The sequence below is a fragment of the Chiloscyllium plagiosum genome, chromosome 1 (genome assembly GCF_004010195.1).
Source record: "Chiloscyllium plagiosum isolate BGI_BamShark_2017 chromosome 1, ASM401019v2, whole genome shotgun sequence".
In the NCBI taxonomy this organism is placed as follows: domain Eukaryota; kingdom Metazoa; phylum Chordata; class Chondrichthyes; order Orectolobiformes; family Hemiscylliidae; genus Chiloscyllium; species Chiloscyllium plagiosum.
Window position 1 is genome coordinate 137,342,238 of NC_057710.1, and position 23,066 is coordinate 137,365,303.

A 23,066-nucleotide genomic window follows, 5' to 3' on the forward strand; every position below is an offset into this window, starting at 1 on the left:
ATAAGGCGTTGGGGTCCGGGGAAGCGAAAATCATGGAGCAGGTGGAGGGCGTGGGTGGTGTCCCGAACGTAGGTGGGGAGTTCTTGGACTAAGGGGGACAGGACGGTGTCAAGGTATGCGGAGATGAGTTCGGTGGGGCAGGAGCAGGCGGAGACAATGGGTCGGCCGGGGCAGTCAGGTTTGTGGATTTTGGGCAGGAGGTAGAAGCGGGAGGTGCGGGGTTGTGGGACTATGAGGTTGGAGGCGGTGGATGGGAGATCCCCCGAGGTGATGAGGTTATGGACGGTCTGGGAGATGATGGTTTGGTGGTGGGGGGTGGGATCATGGTCAAGGGGGCAGTAGGAGGAGGTATCTGCGAGCTGGCGTTTGGCCTCAGCGGTGTAGAGGTCGGTGCGCCAAACTACTGAGATTATCAAATTGAGATTATCAAATTGAGATTATCAATCATGTCTTTCAGCAACTATAAAGGACAGTGAAGATGGCCGTATTTGAGCACAAAATATTTTTATTCAACACTATAAACACAAACATTTAAAACTCCAATGAAACCAAGGTCAGGACGACTATTATTACATTAATAAAAACTGGAAATGGATGTAAGCCTGAAACTGCTTTGTAAGCAATACATTATATCCACTTCAGATAATGCTAAACTTACTGCTGCTGAACTACCTTCAACTCAATCCACAAAGGTAAAAACAACAAAGAGGAAAATTCCACAAAAGCAATTATTTGTCCAAAAGTAAAGTACAGTTCATTTGGAAGACAAAGATATCCCGTTTCAACAATTTTCCTAATGATAAGGTCACATTTTTGCTAATTTGAAATTTTAACTATTTTGACTTTTATACATTATAAAACTAAGTTCTGATATAAGTTATGAATTGAAAAATATACAAAGACAAGTTGTCACAGCGGCCAGTTTAATTCTGCAGCCCGCTGAGTACAGAGGGGTGACATACAGGTGAGGTTCCCAACTGTACTCAGGAAGGAAAACAGCACATATGGCATTTCATTAAAATTTTATTTCCGGATTTCTGTTTAATTGGTGGTGAAAGGGCACAATCGTAAATACAGTGTTTAAGGGATCACTCCCAAGTATGCTTTTTAAAGGAGCTTAGAGCTGGCAACCAAAGCGAAGGAAATGCCATAATGGAGAGGACCAGAGCAAAGATTACTACACTTCATTTCAGCGATACCTACTTGGATGTGTTGAAGGCTGTGATACTTCCCTACTAACAGGAGAAAGAAGCCTACAGTGGAGAGCAAGAAAGTCTAAAGATCGTAGCTGCAGCAGCAAAATGGTAAGATGCTACTCAATTCAATGCTTTAATGACCTAACCTGGTTAGGAATGGTTAGGCATTGACATATGAATGCATATTCTGCTATGCACATGATCCCACTTGCTCATTCTACCTTGACAAGTCTACCATTCACAGGTTACCACTGACCAGAAAACAAATTGAAGCAGCCATATGAAGAGCGTGGCTAGAAGAGCTGAAGAGAAGCTCGGAATTCTGCAGAGTATGATCTACTTCCTGTCTCCCCAGTGCTACCCTTTACAATTCAGGAGTGTGATGGAACAATCTCCAGTTGCCCGAGTGGGTACAGTTCCAACAACATGGAAGGAGCTCAATACCACCCAGGACAAACTTGATTGATACCACCTTCAATATTCACTCTCTTCACCACAGTGGCAGCAGGGTCTACCATGTACAAAGATGGACTACAGTAACTCACCAATAACACCTTCCAAACCTGCACACTCTGTCACCGAGAAGGACAAAGGCAATAGATAAATTCGAACACTACCAGTATCTGTAGATTCCATTCCAAGACATACGTCAACCTGACTTGGAACAAATCACCATTTCGTCACTGTCAGTAGGTCAAAGACCGGGAACCCTCTTTCTAAAAGTACTGTAGGTGACCCTACATTCAATGGGCAACTCAAGGTGGTAGTTCCCAACCACCAACTCCAGGGCAGTTAGGATGTGCAATAAATGCTGGCCTAATTGGTGATGCCCACATTCCATGAATAAAATAAACTTCCAACAGGGACTTCTCACACTCATTCAGGTGCATCCACTTTTCTCTTTCTGTGAATGCATTCAGTTGTCTATTCATTTAACTACTTATCTAGGTCTTCAGCTCTTCCTTAGTTACCGTCCCCCAACATATCCCTCCCATTGGATGAGCATATCATAACACAATGTGGCATCTGAGTACAAAACACTGGCATTTTACCAATGATCCCCACTGGCTAGGGTAAAGTGATCCAGCATTCCTTCTTCCAGTGACAGTCTAAATGACTATTTAGTAGTCTGTGGTGTAGGAAGGACCACAAACATGTATTGGGATAAAAGGTTCTTTTTCAGAATGGCAGCTAGTGATAAGTGGTGTCTCGCAGGGTTTGGTGTAGGGGCTGCAGCTGTTCACTTTATATATTAATGATCTGGATGAAGGGACCGGGGGCTTTCTGGTGAAGTTCATCGATGATACAAAGTTAGGCGGACAGACAGGTAGTTTTGAGGTGGTGGGGAGGCTGCAGAAAGACTTAGACAGTTTGGGAGAGTGGTCCAAGAAATGGTTGATGAAATTCAATGTGAGCAAATGCGAGGTCTTGCACTTTGGAAAAAAGTAAATCTGATGGTGATAAGCCACACTAGAATGGGTTGAACAGATAATTTAGCAAACCTGCATAAAAGGCAGTTGCTTTTAGAAGAAATGTGATCACCTGTACACAATGCTCAGCTTCCAGTATGACTGTGCACATCTGGTTAAATAATGAAACCTGGAAGAGGCTGCAAGCTGATTAAAAGACCCATCAGCAAACACTGTAGTTCATCACTGGATACGGCCGCCTCAGAACCCCGTATGTAGTGAACATTCCATGCAAGAACTCAACAACTGCATCTGCAGTGGCAGTACAGAACTATTTTACTTAAATCCATGAGAAACAGCTGATAGTCATAAAGTAAGACTGTCTATCAAACAGTTTGGTTCCCATTTATTCTCATGGCTTGGTGGGGCAAGTGGTTCTCTTGGTCAGACCAATGGAAAGCTCAGGTCTCACAGAAAGCTGTCTCTCTGGAGATTGCTGGTCAACACAATAGGCCCTGACCCTTGCCTCTGCACTTGGTTATGTCCAAGTGACCCTGGTGTAATTTGTCTAGGATGTCACTCCTCTGAGTGAAGGATCAGCCTATCAAATACCAGCAAATAATCAAGAACTGCGAACTCCTATCAATGCTCAAAATAAGTCATTACACCCAACCTCCAACACAACATTAGTGAACAGCATCACATTCCCAGTCCTCATTGTTTTTGTCAGATTTGATTGAGCTCACTTTGGGTTGCTGGCTACCATACCACTGTGGTTTGAGTATATGATTCAGGTTTTCACCAATAAATCCCTTATCAGGCTGTCAATTACTCCACGAAGAACCTCTGCTATCACTTGCAGCTTTCCTTGCATATATTTGGTCTCATAGGCATACTTTGAAAGGCAAACATAAACTTCTATTTGTGGAAGTATCCTTGCTAGTTCTCTCTCATCTACCAGGGAGACCAGTAGTTTATAGCCCATCTCTGCAAGTACTTTCAAGCCAAGGATGCAATCTGAAAACCTCTCACATGCCCACAAGGCAAAGAGGGCACCCTCCTCTTTAGTTATCCAACATGACTCTGGGTATGACAATGCCCTGAAGGCTGAATACACCAGTTTCTATACCCAGCTGGAAATTCCAGAATGAGTACTGCTTTCTAGTGTGATGAAAGTGAATAACATAGTCTGCTTCCATGCTGTACATCTCTATGACTCTATGCTCATCATTTGGAAATTATAATGTTTTATAATTGAGACAGATGGGCTTTGGCTTCAGTCTTGTGAAAGTAATTCCTTTCTTAAAGAAAACCGTCAGAACAAAATTTGGAGAAGTGACCTGAATACATCATTTCCAAGAAAGCAAGTGACTTAGCAAGAGCCTGGCCAGATATCTACAGCTACTGGATAAAACGTTTACTCTGCTGAGTTCATGGCATACAGATTAAAAGAAAGAGTAGAAGCGACAGCTAGCTTAGTTTGAGTTCACATCAGAGAAATGAAGTTTCGGTTTTATACTAGCAAAAGAATAAAGATTGTACATTTCAGGCGAATTTAAGCCTAGCAAAAGGACAGATTAGTTCATGCAATCTCCACACTTGGAGTTGCGCAGTGGTTTCCAAGCTGTCGGAACTGAAAAGTGGTCTTAAAATGGTATCAGGAAAACTGAAAAGCATCAGTTCAGTAACAAATGAAAGAGTTAAGAAAGGAGTGACAGCTTTTTGGCATTAAGTATCGGAAAAGGATATTGGTAGGATAAAAGGATGGATCTTGTGGTTGTGATTTATATCTGCTCTTTTTTGTATAATAAACACATTTTTGGCAGCTTTGCATGAATATATGCAATGACTAATCACCACAATAACCGTTGGTATCCAATTATAAAAATAAAACTTATGATTGATAAAGCCATATTTCTTTCTAGCATCTGACCTGTCCAGTATTACTTTCAACTGGGATCGTAACAGAGCCTAAGCTGAAGCATGCAAAGCTTTACATATTTGGAAGGGAATAGACTGTAATGGGCAAGGACATCTGTGGACAGCAGCATGCCCTTGATCTTTTGGAAAGCACACTCCTGATGCAAGCCCCAGCACCGCCCTTTGTTTTTGAGTAGCTGTCTCAAAAGGTTCTGTCAGCGTTCCCAAACAGGCAAAAGTTTTGCCAAATGGTTCACTATTCCTTGAAAGTGATTAAGGAGTGGGAACTCCATAAAAGACTACTTCTTCTTTGGGGACAGTGTTATCTCATCTTAGTCAATAATGTGTCTGAGAAAGCAAATAGTTTTCTCTGAGAAATCACATTATTTGTCAAGAGTAAGCCCTGCAGCCTGTGGCTAATTTCACATTCCTGGACTTTCTGGTCATATTTTTCAATCGTCTTACCATGCATCAATAAGTCATCCATATCACATATAACCCTTTCCATTGAAGAATCACTTCCCAATGGAACGAGAAATGTAGTAAGCAGTCTTGTTGGACATCTAATGATAGCTCCAGAACAGATGACTGGCATCAAGTTTGTAAAACTTCTACTTTAGACAATTTGGTTAAACTCACATTGGCCATAGACATAGAATGGGATTTTCTCAGCCACTGTTTTGTTGAATTTTGTTAAATGGATACATATTTTGATGGACCCATTGGATTTGGATACAGTAACCATGCATGAATACCTCTCAGTTAGTTTAGTCACCCAAGAAATGCCCATTTTGGTCAGTTTTCTCAAGTCGTTCCTGAACTTCACTCATTAACAGGGATAGAATCTTCCTGTATGCTCAGAGACAATGGGTTAGCACTCGCCTTTAATGTGATGCTGCATTCAGTATTGAGTTTGTTTAATGCCTCACCTATCTCCTCCAAATGAGGTACTTGTTTTAACGTGGAAAACTCTTCTAAAGGAAATGGATGATCTACTGCGTAGAGTCCTTTACACATATCCACTAGTACCTTTGTTCAGGAACTATTCAATTTCTGCATATTATGTTTTTTTAAAAGAGGGAACACTTTTGGTCATAGTTGGACGCTGCTTTTGCCTTTGAGATATTTTTGTTCCACAACACTTACAATAATTCTTAGCACCTGATATTCTGTGCATTGTGCGTGTTGGCTTGTCTGTGTCTGTTTCATGTTTTTGCCTTATGAAGTTGCTCGAGTAGAATTGTTCCCTTCTCAGGATTTCTCTAATTCTTCCTGGTCTCTGCTTCTAATGCAATTTGATCAACTCTTCAGAATTAAATCTTCTTGAATAGATCTAATAAAGCCTGAACAAAAGTTCCAGCAATAATTTAGCATCTTATTAATTCTGACTGCAAGGCTTCATACTCACAATTTCCACCAAGCTATAGAAGTCATGAATGAATTCAACTACAGGTTCCCCTCAAAGTTGAACTACTCTGTTAAATCACATCCATTCAAGAATTCTATTTGTTCCTAAGTAATCATCAGCTGCAGGAAGTACTGAATACTATATTAACTTGTTCTGTTTCTGATTCGCCACAATTTTGTATATTAGTAGCTGTTTTCTCCATATAAATCAAAACTTTTGCTCTGTTAGAGCCAAGCCAACTATGATTTTGAATCTGAAGTATATTCCATTTCTATTTCTTCGCATTGATCAATCTTTTGACTTTAAAGCATCTTAAATCTGTTTAACTTCAATATTGTTTTAAATCTGATCATCTTGTATTCAGAAAGGGTATTATTTTAAATTATAGTACAGTATAGCTTGCTAGTGTCTTCACAGCTTTTTCTTTATTTACCAGACTTCTTTTGAATTGTATTAATCTTTCTAATAAAACTTTAAGCTCTATTTACACAATGTTCTGTAGAGATTTACTGCAGCTAATTTTAAGTCTTATTTTTGGTAAAACTCATTTTTAAAATTAAAAGGTCATAAAATTGTCTATACCAATAATCTTCTAAAAAAGCTAATCAAACTTTAGACATTTCAAAACTTGTAAACTCTCTTAAATACCTCAGAAAAACTATCAGTATTATCTTCCTGATCGAGAGAATCAGGAATAGAACAGTCTCTTTATTTTCCTTTTGCTTGGAAAGTTTCATAATTATTTTAAAACAAATTTGCAGCCTTTCACCTCTTCTTGAGATGATCTGTGCTTTTGTTCCTCTGTACAAATGGTGTACTGAAACTCAGCCTATTATTAAAATATATTTTTTTATATCTTTTTAAACTTTTATTCTCGGTATCTTAATCTGCTGTGGTGAGCTATTTGCTTTCAAAATTTCTGATTTTGATATATATTCAAGTTATGGCTCGGTTTTAACTTTTGCACCTGAACCTTACAGTGCCCACTCATGACTGCAGCAATGCTCATTTTACCAGTAAATAATCATGTTTTATTCTTCCAGCCTTTCAACCTGGGGTGTTCTGCTATTCAGGTATGTTTTCTACCCTTTTCCCTTCGGGATTTAACTTACTGCTGGAATCTCTGATGTCTGTTTGCTGTACCACCAAACCCCAAGTCAGATCTGCTCACACTGGCTTTACTGCCACGTTCCTAGGTTTCCTTGCCTTCTCACTTCAGTGTATTGCAAATAAGCTGTTACAGCTTTTATGAGCTTGTGCTGACTGATGTCTGTTTAAATTGTTTTCAATCTGCCCAGCGACCAAACTTAAGCCAAAGCTCTTAATGTGATATCCGACTTGGCTGCAAATACACAAAAAAAATCATCTTTTTATTTAGATTCTAGTCAATTATTTTCACTGTTTGCCTCTCCAAAATAGGATGTAATGGCACCTGTTGGTGCCACCATGTCATAATATACCACCACTGGTGGCTCGTAGTTCGGATTGAGTGCTGCCACTGATCCTCCTTCCTCTTCCAACCCAAAGGCCTGATCAACAGTCTATGGTGGAGAATGGGCCATGAACAAGTCTCAGCAAAAGAGACACTGCATTAGATAACAAGTTGCAGCTTACTACATCATAGAAACTAGGTTACATTCCACTCTTGGACCTATTTGCTGTTTTTAACAAGAGGTAGAGAAGTCAAGAATCTCTAATCAGGAAGCTGTGGCAGATTCCAATTGATTCTCCACCTAGAGGCCAAGACATCAGACTGTAGAGCTCAGCAGAACTTTAACGTTAACACTGTCAGAACCATTATCTTATACAAAGTACATACCATTACACTTACCCAAGTTTCTGAGCTCCCTCCTTGAAAAGGGGAGCTCAGAAGACCAAGAGTAAATCAAAGTCATCCAGATGTTATAGCAGACTCAGTCACATTCACATGATTTCAGTAACAAGCTATTGTAATATATTTATCCCTTGTCAGGTCTCATTCTCATCTCCCCAATGCCCTTCAGATATTGCTGAAGATAATTGCTCAGAGGAGTCTCAGTTTCAGGACTCACGCAAATCATGCACTAGCTCAGATAGTCACACTTTGGGCAAATCTTCTGTTTTCATTACATCTCATTCATTTGGTCAGAGTCATAGAGATATACAGCACGGAAACAGATCCTTCGGTCCAACTCGTCCATGCCGACCAAATATCCTAACCTAATGTAGGCCCATTTGCCAGCACTTGGCCCATATCTTTCTAAACCATTTCTATTCATATATTCACCCCGATGTCTAATAAATGCTGTAACTGTACCAGCCTCCACCACTTCCTCTGGCAGCTCTTTCCATACATGCACCACCCTCTGCATGAAAGTTTCCCCTTAGGGCCCTTTTATATCTTTCCCCTTTTACTTTAAACCTATGCCCTCTATCTGGACTCCCCTAACATAGGGAAATGACCTTGCCTATTTATCCTATCCATGCCCCTCATGATTTTATAAAGCTCTTTAAAGGTCACCTTTCAGCCTCTGACGTTCCAGGGAAAAACAGCCCCAGCCTATTCAGTCTCTCCCTATAGCTCAAATTCTCTAATTCCGGCAACATCCTTGTAAATCTTTTTTGAACTCTTTCAAGTTTCACAACATCCTTCCGATAGGAAGGAGACCAGAACTGCACGCAATATTTCAAAAATGGCAAACCAACATCCTGTACAGCTGCAACATGACCTCCCAACTACTTTACTCAATGCTTTAACCAATAAAGGAAAGCATACCAAATGCCTTTTTCACTATCCTATTAACCTGTGACTCTACTTTCAAGGAACTATGAACCTGCACTCCAAGGTCTCTTTGTTCAGCAACACTCCCTAGGACTTTACCATTAAGTGGATAAGTCCTGCTAAGATTTGCTTTTCGAAAATGCAACATATCATATTTATCTAAATTAAACTCCATCTGCCACTCCTCAGCCCATTGGCCCACTTGATCAAGACTCCATTGTAATCTGAGGTAACCTTCTTCACTGTCCATACCTCCAATTTAGGTGACATCTGTAAACTTACTAACTATAATTCCTCTGTTCACATTCAAATCATTTTATATAAATTACAAAAAGCAGTGGACCCAGTACTGATCCTTGCAGCACACCACTGGTCACAGGCCTCCAGTCTGAAAAGCAACCCTCCACCACCATTGTCTGTCTTTGACCTTCAAGCCAGTTTTGTATCCAAATGGCTAGTTGTCCCTATATTCCATGAGATCTAACTTTGCTAACCAGTCACCCATGCAGAACCTTGTCGAACGCCTTACTGAACAGTTTCTGCCTTTGCTGTTGGAGTTCATGTATTTCTGGACATCCCTGGTGCATTGAGGAAAAGTTAACAAACAGTGAAATTCACAGCTGACTTTGGAGGAACCTGTGTGGGAGAGCTCACAACACAGGAACAGTCAAGAGCATAGTTTTTAACAGGTAACCTTGCTGTAAATCTACTGTAGTAACTGGGTTCTTCCTTGATTATGTTTTATTCAGATCTATCTCTTGATTAAATTTTAAAAATATAAACCATGAGTACTAAGTTAGCCTGCAGCACTTTTTTAAGAACAAAAAGATGGTGCTATTTTCAGGAACTGTAGATTGTGAAGAAGAAAAGATGGCCTTAAGTAGAGTGATATGCTCTTCCAGTCAGATGTGGGAGTTTAGGAAGAGTTTACGTGTTACTGATGATTATGTCTGTAGTAATTGTCTTTGGTTGCGAATCCTATCATATCGCATGGATTGGTTGGAGCAAGTTATGAGGCAATGAGGAATTTACAAAAGCAAATTTACAAAAGGGTGTGATGGATGACAATTATGGAAAGGGAGAAAGGCTGTAGATATAGTGAAGTAGATAAATTAACTCCAGAAAAGGTAGATGAGGTGGCTAGGTAGTGTAGGTAGCTATCTCCATTTCAAACAAGCATGATGTTTTGGAAAATGTAGGGGGTGATGGACTCTCAGGGAAATGTAGCATAAACAGCCAAGTGTTTGTTATCTAGACTGGCTCTAATGTAGTATGGGGTACGTCGGGTTCCAAACGACTGATTGTGATAGGGGACTCTCTAGTCAGAGACATAGACAGATGTTTCTGCAGCCAACATCAAAAACTCAGATTGATGAGTCACATAAAAGATGACGAGTTACATGAGCTGACTCTTCAGAGGATATCCCTCCATTTCTTCTTTCAATCAGAGAGAGATTAAAGGACACTAATGGGCCTTTTGCTGAGATCTAGGCCCTGGTGATGAAGTCCCGCCACTAGTGAACAGCACTCTCACTCAGCTGCACTTCAAAAAAGCATGTTCCTGTTGCACAACCATGGGATTGCAAAGACCAAGGTGTCAGGCAGTCTGTTTGTTGGAGGCCACAACTAACATGGGGTGTATAGGTCCAGCTTGCACCTTCCCACCTAGAACCAACATTAAGTGAAGGTGAGAATGTGTATAGGGTATAAGCAGGTAGGGAAAGAGTTAAGTTCTGAGTTTTGTGAAATAAAAGGTTCAGCTGAGCATGACTCAGATCAGATAAGAACTTGCAGTTAACAATAGGGTGCTGGAGGCAAGGGTAATTGGTTAATAAGGTGGAAAAGTATGCATTATGTAGAGCCATTTAACAATATTGGAAGCATTCAGTATGTAAGGTCAGTTTAATAAGGTGAAAAATATGCACTATGTGAAGCAGCTAAGATTCATTGTGTAACACCAGATGGCTTAATCTTTGCTACTGACACTCGCTGATTGTAACGGTCAGCCAATCAATATGTAGGTTACTTCATTAGAATGCTCCTCCCTGTAAAATAACTATATAATTCATTTATAAACTGCTCTTCCTGAGAAAACTGAGAACTCGTGTCTCTGTGCACATGGACAATCATTCTCTCTCCCTCCAGGGCCCAGAATAAAGATGAAACTAAATAAAGATAAAGATAAAACTATACTGTGTCTCTGAGCATTTTGCTTTGACTGAGGGGGGAAACGAGACGACAAAGGCCGGACTTGTATACTACCACCATGCTAATTATGTTGCCTTTCTGCCACTACAGAATGAGAAGATTTTAATCTTCAGTGTGACCAGTAAGGCAGATGGTGACACTTGGTGGCTGGGCATGAATAGATTAGAATGGACAATGCAGCAGTGGAAGTGATCACATCTGAGGGACAAGCTCTGCTCAGCTGGGGCTTTTGACTAACAACAGAATCAGTGAACAGCAGCAGCAAATTACAGGCGATACAATGAACGACCTTGAAAGTGCAGTTCACATAACTGCAGAAAGATTGGAGAGGTCCACCTCAAGCATGAAGGGAGGGGATATCACAAGCCACAGAAATGTTGTGCTTCTCCATGGACTGCAGACTCCAATCAAATGAGCCCACACAAAGCTTAAACATTGTTCGGGATGTGGCAACTTGTCTGCCTTGCTAATAGGTTGTCAGACATCCAACCCTGTCCTTACAAAGCTGCCTTGACAGTTAATAAGGTATAAGGAAGCACACTGAAGTATGGCTGGACCAGGAAAAAGAACATTGAAAAAATGTAACGGAATCGGGGATTCCATCAAAACTGCTTTCACATTTCAGCCACAGTATTTCTGAGTCAGTGGCACACGTACAGTCTTATCTCCAGATGACTGAAACTGCTGCTACACAGGTAGCACTACAAGAGCAGTATTTAGCAGGGTACTTGCAAGCTCCAAAAATGCAGAAGTTTTTGCAAAGGGTATTACAGCAATCATAAGACAGACATAGGAGCAGCCTGCCTTTGCCTCTACTGAAGTCATACAGGCTACACCACCAAGCAGTAGAAAAATTAAAAGGCACGAATAAGGTTCTGTGGTTGCACCTAAGTAACTGCTACACTGTTGTTTAGAACGTTCGGTATTTATTCAGATTACATTTATGGCATTTTCCACACATTACTGTCTTGTTCTTTCTCCGTTAGTTCATTACAAGTAATAGTCAAGGTTTTTGATGAATAATGTGAGGACATTAGTTCATGGGAAACAATCAGAAGGATGTTGAAGGGGTAGTTCAAAACCTCTCTGTATCGGAAGCAGTGTGGAGTAGTAGGAGGTAGGAGTGATTTTTGCATCATCCAAATGCAATGTTGCAAACTATTTGAATCCTTCCGGTGGCTCAGTGGTTAGCACTGCTGCCTCACAGTGCCAGGGACCTGGGTTCAATTCCCGCCTCGGGCAACTGTCTGTGTGGAGTTTGCACGTTCTCCCCGTGTCTGCTTGGGTTTCCTCCGGGTGCTCCGGTTTCCTCCCACAGTCCAAAGATGTGCAGGTCAGGTGAATTGGCCATGCTAAATCGCCTGTAGTGTTAGGTGGATTAGTCAGGGATAAATATAGGGGGGGTGGATTTCTCTTCGGAGGGTCGGTGTGGACTTGTTGGGCCGAAGGGCCTGTTTCCACACTATAGGTAATCTAACCTAATCTAACCTAACATGACATCATAAGCAGTTTAACTGTTGGGCAGTAAACTACGTGGCTGCCGGTGCCCTCTCAGCTTTGCAACAGGCTGCTGCTGGCTGGCTTCGTCCCCAGAGATGCAACCCAAGGCATCACAAAAAACACATATGTTGATGTGATAGCAAAAAACTCCTCTTAGCAAAATTACGATGGACAAACTCTTGACACAAGCAGGTAAGATGGCAGAAGAGAATATTTAGTATTTTTTGACATCTCTGTCTGCGATTACTTCAGTCCCTCAATGGACACAGTACATTTACCTTCAATCTACTGTGAGTCAAGGAAGTCATGAATGCAGTGGACAGAATGTCAAAATGGAAACAATGCATTAATAACCCTCAGACCTAACAACTGAGAACAGAAATCCACAACCCACCACTCCTGAAGGCCGTACAGCAATTATTTTAAAGCACAGCAAACAGTTTAACTTTGTGAAAAACCGTGCTTATCATATCCTTGAATTTAAAAGGAAAAGTTGCCTTTCACTGCTCTGAAAACAAAAAATGAGAAATTGATATTTATCTTTCCTAGCGAAGAGGATGAAGTCAATCTCTCAGTGAAGGAAAGGGTGGTAATTTTATTAATTTTTATTGATCTAGTTAACAAAACTCAAAGTAGAAAGTCATCCAGATGGACTGGGATATATCTTACAGTTTGAGCAAAGGGTCTCATACAATGTTCCAATTCTATGGTATGTGAGGATGGTGTCAAGATATTGAGCAAACTAAAATTTCATGATTCAAGGAGATCAGTGAAGCGTATACTTGTAAATTGAAACATCGAAACAACTTGCACTCCTGCAGAAAAACAAAATCACTATACACTGTTTTAAAAGGTGGAGGTGAATTGTCAAGACCAAATAGGAGGAACTCGTTGGCGAGGATGGGATAGCAGCAACGGACCGAGCAAGGAGTAGGAAGAGCAATAAAAAATACACATTCATGAAAGCAAACAGGGAAGTGATAAGGCAAGGTGATGCAAACAAAAAAAACGATTTTGCTTGGGGAGATTCTGAGTGGCCACAGACAGCAAAACATGGAGAACGATGAAGGAGCAAAAAATGGGTGTTAAGGAAGCAAAGAGCATACAAGGATAGAAGAGATTAGTAAGATAAAGTTAGCTGAGATTTGAAGGTCAGCAAATAATTTAAGAAGTCAATGCGATAGAGGTTGAGCTAGCTGAATGCCACAGCAATGGAGGGAACAGTTTGAGTATGGGGAGGCAGACTGTCGCATTTAAAATGAATTATGGAAGGTGGCGTCAGAAAAGCTATGACCAAAGTGGAGTCATAATGAGGCATAATGAAATAAGAAAAATCTAGGAAAGTAGCCCTTTGTAAAAATCATAATCAGAAAACAAAAATGTAATTACATTTATTGATTCTAGTAATTAAGGTTGAGAATATCCTCAAGCACAGCTGTAATGTGCCTGTGATTCTGCAGTACCAAGACACAGTCAGATTACTTACACTGATGACAAAAAAATTAAATACCAATGCCAGACCAGTTAACATACCACTGTATGTTGTACAGTTGAAACTTCTACTTTTAAATAAAAATAAAAATTTTCCTTCAAGCTTAAAACAAGAAAATAATCCGCTCATAACATACTATTGAAAATTAATACCTACATTTAACCTCTAAACAGCCAAAGCTAAAAGCAAAGACAATCAAAGATTTTTGCTACTGTCCATCGATCTACCTGAAACACACACAATGTTTGGATATCAGCAACACTGCAGCATAGACCTTGTTAACTGATATGGTGGTTTTATCTGAATGGTCAGATTGGGGAAGGAGAAGTGTGTAGGAGGAGAAGAAAGAGACAAACTATTAATTATGAAATTTTATAAGCACAATCTTCAATAACACTCTCTCAACAAAAAGTTGCATGTATCTGACATTCTAATTGTGGGGTGCCCAAGGGACTTCTTCTTCAGCCCATTCCAGAAAATTGACAAAATCTCGTGGCAATTCAACAATTTCTTCCAATTACCATGTATACAGAATACAATGAATAGAAATGTCAAACATGCAGAGAAAACACTTATAATAATCACATTCAATTTAAAACTCCAATCCAAGGAGAGAATGATTCTGAGGCAGAACATCAACACAGAATTTAAATTTGTTTTTGAAGTCATAAAAACAGACTACTGCTGAATATTACAAATAAACTGTTAAGAGACTCAATAATCAACATTTGATTCTACTGTGACATGCAAAAAAACTTTGCATTTAATAATGTTAGATATGAAGTTTAGCTGTGAAATACATTACCAAATGAATACTAGTAAAAGCTTGGGAAGACTGGCCTCATTTGTTAAGATACACTGATAGCTAAAATCAAAAGAACTCAGATGAAATCCCCAGAGGCTGTGTACAAGAAACATCAAGAGATGGCTAACCACTATTCCCCAGCAATAAGTTCCCAGTGGAGATTGCTCTCTTCATTAACCTTCCCCAATATACTTCATAACTATTTCCAACGCAGCGTTTGATTTGTTCTCTTTTTTTTGAACTAGTAATTTTTAAAACATAAATACTGACAATCAGTCCCTAAAAAGCACATAGCTTCAAAAGAGGTTCTCTCTCAGAAGCTCGAAGAAGAGGATGCAAGCTCAAGTTGCTTATTAATTATATTTTCCCAAAGGTTAAGAACATGATGGAAATTCTCAACAGAAATGTAGGCACAACCTACAGTTCAGAATAAAAATCTAGGCAATAATGGATTTAGGAGTTTGTGGTTAAAGATCTGGCTAGTTAATCAAAATGTAAAACAGATACAGTATTAACGTAATATGTGATACTGCTGAGCAATCCACAACAGGCAAATACATTGGTTTTCCATCAATTCAAAACAGAAAAGCACCACTTTAGGACTTAAACGTCAAATAATACAGCATACAAATCAGTATAGCCTCATTCACATGATATAATTCTACTCTATTTCATCGATGAATTACACACAATACAGGCACTCCCAATAAATGATTGCAACTCAACGCTTTTGCTTTCTCTAAATGAAACAAAATCTTTCCAGATCCCCACAGTGCAAGTGGTAAAACACGGAACTACATGATTTTGTTTTTACAAGACTACAAGTGCTGATTGCAAACCATTTCTCCAGGTGGGATCTTATGTACCCCAAGGGTGGCCCCCATCTCTACTTTCTTCCCACAGTACACACCTACCTCGCCATCGTTCACACCTGCTTCCTGGTTTAATCTAAAAACATGAATTAATAAACCATCACCTTGGTGTGTTGGAAAATTATTCCATGACCCCTCCCACTTTGCTTTCCCCTGACGTGTTTGAATAGCAATGGGCCAACTCAATACAAAATAAAAAATACTGCTCTTAAAAACAAAGAAAACAAATGTACAGTCTTGAAAGAGAAAATAATTATTACTAATCTGTCAGTGCAACAGGAAGGGATGATAGATGTAGAGGACAATATATTTAAAGAAAATTAAATATCAATCATCCTCTGCCCAATTCAGATAGCCTGGATTTGGAGTGTGTCAAACAATTTACTTGTGCTCCAATAACAAAATGCTCCCCTTTCACAAAAAGATTAGCAAAATAAATTGAGAAAGGAAATTGCAAACACGGTAAAATGTTGAAACCATAGCGATGTACAGCATGGAAAGAGACCCTTCGGTCCAACTCGTCCATTTTGACCAGATATCCCTACACAATCCATTCCCACCTGCCAGCACCCGGCCCATATCCCTCCAATTCCTTCCTATTCATATACCCATCCAACTGCCTCTTAAATGTTGCAAAGTGATAACTTATTCTGTAATTTATATTTTTTTAAAAGTCTAAACACAGCAAAAGAAAATCTATTTTAAAAAAAGTTAAATGTTAGAACAATTAATCGCTTATATACTACTTGCTGAATCAATACTGTGAAGTAATCCTTAATTAAATGGCAAGGACTACATTAAACAGAAAGCAGTAACTGTTCTAACAGCCCCCTACTGAATCCCTGAATAGGCAAGTGTCAATTAAAAGTTGGACAGCACTTGGGGTGCAGTGATAGCATCTCTACCACTGGGCCAAAAGGTCCAGGTTCAATTCCAACCTGTTTTGGATATGTTCCACGAAATGTCCTTACAGACTGACAAAAAAAAAATCTAAACTAAAAGTTGAACTAAGAATAATAAAAATTTAAAAAAAAGTATTCAGAGGTCTATCCAAAAGTTTCAGAAGAGAGAAGTACCGAAGCAGTGTATTGAGCATTAAATTTCTTCTAGCTATCAACCATTCATTCCTATTTCACCACTACCTAAAAACTATTCGAATATATCCTGAGTTGTATCTCAATAAATGCTGACCCAGTAAGCAATGCTCACATCCAACGAATGAATAATAAAAAAATTTAATCTTGCAGAGATTAAAAGATGAGCTCCTAAAAACTCCATGGCTAACACTCAGCCAACAGGGCAGCAAACCTGAATACTGAAAGCAGGGAGTTTGCAATTTCACTCAGCAAACCAGGATCAGAGTTTGCTAGGGCTGCACCTGCCCATAGTGGGTGTTTTCAATGAACGTGCACTCAAAGCCAGGTAAGTGGGATTTGAGTTCACTGGAGTCTGTCATAGAGGAAGGAGTTCACAAAATATATCTACTACCACAGGGCTGGAGGTGAACAAAACTATTTTGTGAAACTGACTTCCTCATAACTTACTGTTGAATTGAAGGAGTAGGACAAAGGGTACTGCTGTACATGCTGTCTGTAAAATGTTCTGAGGCATGTTGTGGAGACATGATCAGAAAAACAAAAATCAAAATGGTCTTGGTTAAAAAAGGGGCTCAATTAGGTGAATCCAATAAATAGGACTTAGACAACTAAACTCAAAGTATTGTTCACAAAAATATATCTACTACCACAGGACTGGAGGTAAACAAAACTATTTTGTGAAACTGACTTTCTCATAACTTACTGTTGAATTGAAGGAGTAGGACAAAGGGTACTGCTGTACATGCTGTCTGTAAAATGTTCTGAGGCATATTGTGGAGACATGATCAGAAAAACAAAAATCAAAATGGTCTTGGTTAAAAAAGGGGCTCAATTAGGTGAATCCAATAAATAGGACTTAGACAACTAAACTCAAAGTATTAATGGTGGGAAGCACTGGAATAGTGAAGTCTGAAGAGGAAACATGGATGGTTGAGGATTGCAGTAGTAGGTGGGCACACTCAGACATTCCTAAATAATGTAAAATATGTAGTTTTTGTACTGCACTGTTGGAGGCTTAGTTTGGGTTCAACAGACTCTGAAGACTACTTCAAACGTAAAGATTATAAGAGTCATAAGCCAGCTATGCACAAGTTTGACAGCATTGGAGTTGAAGTGGTGAAGGTCAGGACTATACCAGCTGAAAAACTGAATAGGTTTTATAGCCAACAAGAGTAATGAAGGTGGAGGCAAAAAGGTGCTTTAACAGATTAACAACTGCAGATGCATCCTGATGAATAGAAAAGTTGCATTTCACTGGCGTACTCCTGGTTAAACAACAGGACACTGCAAACAATTTTCAGCAAGATCAAAACTTTTGTTCTTGAACGTAAAGACAGAAAAGGTAGCATTGCTAAATGTAGTATATAAAAGAGTTAGCCAAATAAGTAAAATATGTAAAGCAGCAGACAAAATAGGAAATAATGAAAAGAGAGAAAGAATAAAATGCTGAGAGCAAAGTCAAATCAGGAATAAAAATACAAAAACAATTTGCTTAGGATTACATTCAAAGTATACATGCCGAACAGCTTATTAGCAACAAATAACATAAATTGATCTTTAATGTGTTTATGGGGTGGGGGTAGAAGAGAAGAAAGGTAAGTAGGATAATGCAGCAGTATTTACCGTCCTGTGCTTCTGAAGCAGGTGCTGGTGATGCAGAGGATGATACTGGTGGATCAACTGAGGAAGGTGGCCTCCTTGCAAGAGGTGCTCCAATGACTGGAAGTGTTGCTACTTTCACTCTGTCAGGTAGATAACTTTGGTGGGGTATTGAAAGGGGTGGACCTAAATGCAGAACAGAGTTTGACTGCAAACAATTGTGTGAGAGTATCCAGTCGAGACATAGTAATAAATCAAATAGAATACTGTAAAAAAAAACAAAAATTGTAGCAGGCCACTGATCAAATGATAGCTGCGATTTCCAATATGCCACAACTGCTTGTCTCCCTACATTACGGGCTCTAGCAAATCTTGTGGGTTAGGCTAATTTAAATATTAATGGTGGACTCCCAGGTGGGCTCAAGGTGGTTGGGGACAGGGAGCAGAAGGAAATTGTTCCAACCTTACTGAAGCAAAGTTTTAATTTTTCTTGGCACGGCATGAAACGTTTTAATTAAAATGCCATTCAAGACAGTCACATTTAGCAGTACAATGAATTGCATTCAATTACTGTGAAGAATGAATGTATCTAAAACAGAGAAAAAAAGACACACAGCATAAGCAGATGGTCCGTCAAATCTGTTCCATATTTTTGCTGCATTTAAAGATCAGAAAATCTTTAAACTGCTGCAACCCAGCAACGAGCGGCCATATCACCTTTCATGAGCAAGAAAAGCTTGGAAACTATACCAATTCAAAAGGGAAGAGAGGAAATTTAGGGAATTTTGAAGGTGACAAAAATGAGGGTTGGGATCCCTCAGGCAGCATGAGGAATTTCATACAACATCCCACATAAATTCCCTGAGTTGAACCTCGGCTGGGAAATTGCCAACTTCTTTCTGCACTGCCAGAGTAGACCTACAGTAACTGCACAATAACCTGTTTCAGAGGTTCCAGCCTCTTTTTACATCGAACCCAGTTGTCTGCTTAAATAACTGATGCACGTCTTTAGGTTCTCCTCAACCAAATGTAATACAAACTGTCTAACTACACAGACATGTCGAGTCCCTTCATTACTTTAAGAAGGCTCAGTTAATGCCCTGAGACACATAATGCTTTAAAAGTTTAATTGCAGAAATTACATAAGCAATACTAGACTTTTTCAAATGTCTTTCATACATTGTTCTCAAATAGATCCTAATGTTCAACTTGTGTTGTGAAATTAAAAAGTTAAAATTATTTCAATTTATCTGATAATTTCTCCTCTCGTGCCTACCCATGCTTCTCATGCTTCCTAGTGATGGACAATGTAGGGACAGGCCATAAGAAAGCAAAGAATGGAAGCTGTCAGAGAGCAATAGCATTTGTCACTTGATAATTTAAGAATATAAAAATAGATTCAACAGTGGGCTATTTGGCCCTGCAAGCTTACTCCACTATTCAAAGCAACAATAGCTAATCTGATTGCGACCTTAACTCCACTTTCCCGACTACCTTCCATTACCCTGGACTCTCATGTAGTCCAAAAATGTACCTCAGCCATGAATATACACAATGACCCATCTTCCACTGCTCTGTGTGGAAAGTAACTCCAAAGGTTAACATGCTGAGCGAACAAATACCTCCTCACCTTAGTTATGCAGTTTGCTACAGTCACAAACAATTTCTAATAAATTTATCAAATCCCTTTCACAAAACCATCTTGACTCTCATTGATTGTATTTTGACTTTTTACATGTCTTGCTACTACAGTCTTAACCATGAAATTCTTCATGCTCCCACTGATGCCTTATTGTTATATAACTGGCCTACAGCTTCCTGTTTTCTATCTCCCTTGATGGTAGATGGGCATCATTGCTAGCCAGGTTGCCAAGCTCAAAATGCATCTAGTTGCATGGCTGAGGCAGAGGGACTGAAAATGTCAAAGATCAACCTTTCATTTTTCACTTAAATTTTTTGCCTTTATCTTTAAACAATAACTCTGTCAAGCATACAATGCAAAAAAACAGCTAATATTGAAGAATATTCAACAGAAAAAATCAAGCATAAATAAAAAACGTAAAATAAAAATGTAAAATATGAGAAAACGAAGTGCTAAAAGCAAAGGCCTTGCGACTGTTAAAGTCATTAAAATTAGTTATTTAAGTTACAAATAATTAATTTGGCAGATCACACATGCTAAGCATAGTAATTGTACTTAATTAGCACATGTTAGACAAGATAGCAGTAATGACCTTTGCCTCAGCTCTACAATAAGGGAAAAGGAAATGAACCAGGGTTTGTGTGTGGAATTTCTATCTAGTCCACTTATTCGACAGTTTTAGGCAGATACGCAACATCTAAAAGCCAACCAAAACTCCCCTTTCTGTTATGGTCTTATTTACAACTTTCTGTTGTGGAGCAATACATAATGCGAGCTCACAGTTTTAGGAGAAAGGGTAGCAAATTTAAGAGAGAGGAGGAGAAATTACTTGTCTCAAAAAGGTGTACTGCTGCAATTTATTACCCCAGAGTGCAGTGGACAGCACAACATTGAGCAAATTTAAGGAAGTGTTAGATAGACTTTTAAATTAGCAATAGTTGAATTGTGGGAAGGGAAACTGGGGTTGATGCCAACATGACATCAGTCATGATCATAATGAATGGCAGAACAAACTCAAGTTGTCTACTCCTGCTCGTAGTTCTCATAAGGTTCTCCTTTCATGTTTTTTTGTAAATATATTTATTAGCAAATTTTTTTTAAACTTTACAAACATATAAAATTATTGAAAAATACAATCAAACAAATATCAGTATAATAAAAAAGAAAAAACAAAATTACAATACAACTACTGTCTACTAACTATTAACCTACCCTATAATACAAAACGAATCCTAACACTGTGCAAAGCAACACCAAAACAAAAGAAAGAAAAGCAAAAAACCCACAAAATACAGAACAGCTATGATGGGCGCAAACCTCCCAAACAAAGGAACGGGAGCATTGTATATGTACCCATATTAGCTCAGGAGACCCCCTCCAGAGCCCAGGGCTTGTCCAATCTAACCATCCTGGTTAAACTCCTTTTATTTTAGCTCCTCTTTAATTTGGTTTAAGTAGTTTCCTACTTCATTGTCAATGAGAAAAGAATACGGACAAAAGGCATTGTATAACAATTTAACAAAGGAATATTCTATATAAAAACAATTTATTCGTTTTAAAATTTAATACAAAGTGCATTGTAACAAGATCTTGTAATGTATTTTTGATTTTTTTTTTGTTAAAACAACTTAGTTCAAAGCTACTGATTTATTATAGAACCTTTTATAGAATCCCCTCAGTATGGAAACAGGCTATTCCACCCAACAAATCCAAAACAACTCTCCGAAGAGCATCTCATCCTGACCCACCCCCCAACTCTATCTCTGTAACTCTGCATTTCTCATGGTTAATGCATCTAACCTACACATCCCTGAACACCACGGGTAATTTAGCATGGCCAATCCACCCAATCTGCACATCTTTGGATTGTGGGCAGAAACCGGAGCAACCAGCAGAAAAGCACGCAGACATGGACAGAACATGCAAACCCCACACAGTCTCCCAAGGCTGGAATTAAACCCAAGTCCCTGGAGCTGTGAGGAATCAGTGTTAACCACTGAACCACCATGCCAATTTAACAGAACTACAGTAATTATTGGAAACAAAAGACATTCAAAATGTCATAAAGATACATGTAACATTTTTTAAATGCTCTAAATCTTAAGGTAGGAAAATTAGCCAAGCTAAATTGCCTATAATGTTCAGGGATGTGCAGGTTGGGTGGATTAGTCAGGAGAAATGTAGAGTAATAGGGGAATGATTGAAACTTTATTGCTGGAACAGCACAGCAGGTCAGGCAGCATCCAGGGAACAGGAGATTCGACGTTTCGGGCACAGGCCCTTCTTCAGGAATGAGCAGATAGAAGCAACTGAACCTTGTGGAATATCACCGTAGCAATCAGTAAGACGACAAAAAATGTACACCTGTACATCTGCAGTGGTTTACAAGCCCTTGGATTTAGAATTTTATTATGTTCTCTTGGGTTATATTTCTAAAATTCAAATTGGTAATGCTTCCGGTCATGTAAATCCACAACAGTACAAGGCATATTTGTCATATATGTATGTCAAATGAAGTTGACAGGTGGATGTGTTTTTTGTACATAATGGACTTGTTAACCATAGCATTTAAATATCTTCAGCATGGAATTAAGATCAGCTAGAATCATGGCCATTTTTAATTACTTTTAATGCTACTTTTACTGAGTTTCTTGTATAGCTTCAGTTGAAATTACTGTAGGTAGTTGGAATAATATTTAATTGTAGTAAAACATCAGAGTACCGTATCATTAACGCTTCTAAAAATGAAAGTAATAAACAGACTTTGGAATCAGAGAAAATATTTAAACATAATTGTTTTAAAAACAATTTTTTCCTGACCTGCAGTCTTCTTCTTGACCTCTCCGCCTCCATCCTACTCCGACCTATCACCCTCACCTTGACCTCTTTCCACCTATCACATTTCCAACGCCCCTCCTCCAAGTCCCTCCTCCCTACCTTTTATCTTCTCCTGCTGAACACTCTCTGCTCATTCCTGAAGAAGGGCCTGTGCCCGAAACGTCCAATCTCCTGTTCCCTGGATGCTGCCTGACCTGCTGTGCTGTTCCAGCAATAAAGTTTCAACTTTGATCTCCAGCATCTGCAGACCTCACTTTCTCCCCTAATAGGGGAATGGTTCTGGTTGGGATACTCTTCAGAGGGTTGGTGTGGACTTGTT

At 39.2% G+C, this 23,066-nt stretch overlaps 1 protein-coding gene across 4 annotated transcripts in view; it reads right to left on the reverse strand.

The window, feature by feature from the left end:
• The window catches only part of LOC122553760 (protein transport protein Sec24B-like), a 114,685-nt gene that overhangs the window by 65,476 nt on the left and 26,143 nt on the right, over positions 1 to 23,066 (reverse strand). For 3 of the 4 annotated variants that reach the window (XM_043698060.1, XM_043698051.1, XM_043698070.1), the window contains one exon: positions 18,292 to 18,453. The exons of the other annotated variant lie outside the window; for it this stretch is intronic. In XM_043698060.1, coding sequence (XP_043553995.1) covers positions 18,292 to 18,453 — 162 coding nt within the window. The remainder of the gene's footprint in view (positions 1 to 18,291; positions 18,454 to 23,066) is intronic. 4 annotated transcript variants of the gene reach the window in all.